The 2500-nt window shown below is 36.0% G+C and overlaps 1 protein-coding gene across 2 annotated transcripts in view; it reads right to left on the bottom strand.

The window, feature by feature from the left end:
• The window catches only part of LOC125048245, a 25573-nt gene that overhangs the window by 3794 nt on the left and 19279 nt on the right, over positions 1-2500 (bottom strand). For both annotated transcript variants that reach the window (XM_047646846.1, XM_047646847.1), the window contains exons 8-10: positions 1691-1790; positions 1255-1322; positions 117-320 (exon numbers count right to left, since the gene is read on the bottom strand). In XM_047646846.1, the coding sequence (XP_047502802.1) occupies positions 117-320; positions 1255-1322; positions 1691-1790 (372 nt within the window). The remainder of the gene's footprint in view (positions 1-116; positions 321-1254; positions 1323-1690; positions 1791-2500) is intronic.

The following is a 2500-nucleotide window of genomic DNA, read 5'->3' as shown; positions in this document are numbered from 1 at the left end:
TCACTATAATCAACTCTACTTGTAGGAATAAAGAACATGCAACACCTCTCTTTAAAACCTTGAGAGCCTCTCATCAACCATGGAATCATGGCAAACCAGAGGGCCGTTTCTCTTACCTTCTTCTTCTCCTTCTTGGTCTTGAGCTGTTCAAACTTGGTAACTTGCTTGTGGGTTCCACTGATGCCATTCCTGCGCGAGGTAGTGTGGGTTGACATGAGGAAGGTGCTGCTTGAACGGTCGGTCCCAGCAGCCGACGTGAGGAGCGAGGGGGCGCCACCCGTAATCATGGGGTTACTGTTCTCGTCTAATGAGGCTTTGTTCTGCAACAATGGCCGTAAGAATTCAAGTGTCTGAGGGAAACATGCTGAGATATTGTGCAACAAGAACAATCTACCATTAAATTATATTTTAAATAAATCAAAATGCTTTAGAAATTCGTGAGAAAACCTGCACTTGCTCTCCAGTACAAAAATACATTCACTAATACAATAAAATTAAAACAAACATTCATCAATACACATGCCAATAAATTCTGACATAAGGGAACATCATATCTATATAAATATACATACATGTATGTATGCATACATACATATGTACACTCTATATGGTTGTTATTTTGGACTGTTTCTGGGATATTCAGAGACGATATGTTTAATAATACAGACATAAAGCAGAAAGATGATTAGGCTAGATATTCCTTAATGTTCTTTAACTACCACTTTACGAGTGTTATGGAGAGTAAAATATGACTAATAACAAACAGCGTTAAATATAAATAGGGATAATTCCAAAAACTCAATTCCACAACCGGAAATTGGCACGGTAAGAAATTCATAACTGTTAGATAGAATTCTTCTGGGTTATAAATGTTGAATAAGAGTTCTGGTTGAAAAAATGGAAGAAAAAAAAAAGGAAAAAGAAAGAAGAAACTTATTTTCCCAATTATCAATAAAAAATATTATCAACATACATATCAGAAAAACTCAGAAAGAGAGACAATGAGTGAGAGTGAGAGAGAGAGAGAGAGAGAGAGAGAGAGAGAGAGAGAGAGAGAGAGAGAGAGAGAGAGAGAGAGAGAGAGAGAGAGAGAGAGAGAAGGGGGGGGGCAAGAGAGAGGGATAGAGGGGGAAGGGAGAGAGGGAGGTAAGGAGAGGGATAGAGGGGGAAGGGAGGTAGGGAGGTAAGGAGAGGGATAGAGGGGGAAGGGAGAGAGGGAGGGAAGGGGAGAGAAATGAACCACAGGTAGCTAACCTCACTTCCACTGCTGTCACTTCGTCCACCTAGCAGCTTTCTCTTTCCTATGCCTTCTTCCTCGGAACCTGTTCATTGAAATGATGTTTGTGTCAACTGACCTAGATGTTACATTACTTTTTTTTTTCTCTCTTTTTTTTTTTTTTACCTATTTGAAATTATGAAAAGAAAAGTCTAAAAATTACAAAACAAAAACGAAATAGGCTCTATGGACTCAACTCTTACCATCCCTTTACACACAGAGTGAAATACAAAAATAAATCAAATTATGTAAACAATTAACTCAAAGGACTCTTAGACATATTGTCAACAGCTCCGCTGATAAGCTTTGACAAATCAAAATTAGCATGATGTGATTCAACTTGCAAAAGCTACATCCTCAACATTCTTCATTTTCAGTACATTACAGTACTGCTCCTTTCCCAAGTTTACTTACTTTTGCTAGAAGTCTTTTCCTCTTTGAAAACTGAACTGACACACGGAGAATCCTGAAGGGATAGTGTTCGCCGACCGCAACTGCTGGGCATGGTGTCCTCCTGTGTGAACAGTACATGCTAACTTGGCAGTCCAAAATGGCCTTCGTGTTTTTTTTTTCTCTTTCTTTTCCCGACTGTGCTCTAACTATGAAGCTGAATTTGATTATCGTCTCATGAGAACATTCCTGCGCTAACCCATGGAGTGCAAACCTCAGCTGGAATGAAAGCTGTGCTAGATTTTAAAAATAACAAGATTACACTCCAAATGTCAATCTTCCAGTATGAAATGGAAGAAAAAAATAAATGAATATAAAAAACAAATAAAATAAAAATAATAATTTTGTTTTCTAACAGTTACACTCCAAAAGTTGGGACCAAAAGGGGTAATTCTGCACTCTATGGGTTAGGAAATAAGCAGGTTTTCTAATTGGATATGATGTCTCCTTACAGAGAAGTCAGATAAGCAATTCCTTTCAACAGTCCTGAATTTGCTAAAAATTAGTACAACTACTTGTGTTCATAGAGAGCAAGAGCATTTACCTTAAACTATAATAAAATAACAATAATAATAAAAAAAAAAAAAAGAAAAAAAAAAAAGAGGTTAATGACGATAATAAGAACAATATTAAAAACAACAATAATAATGACAATAACAACAACAAAAACTACAATAATATTAATAATACCAATAGCAATAATAATAAAACTAAAAACAACAAAAATAATGAGTAGTAATGATAATGAAAATAATAATATCAATATCAAAAGTA

Source organism: Penaeus chinensis, chromosome 43 (genome assembly GCF_019202785.1).
Source record: "Penaeus chinensis breed Huanghai No. 1 chromosome 43, ASM1920278v2, whole genome shotgun sequence".
In the NCBI taxonomy this organism is placed as follows: Eukaryota; Metazoa; Arthropoda; class Malacostraca; order Decapoda; family Penaeidae; genus Penaeus; species Penaeus chinensis.
The sequence above is the reverse complement of the archived record's forward strand: the minus strand, read 5'-3'. Positions and strand labels throughout refer to the sequence as shown.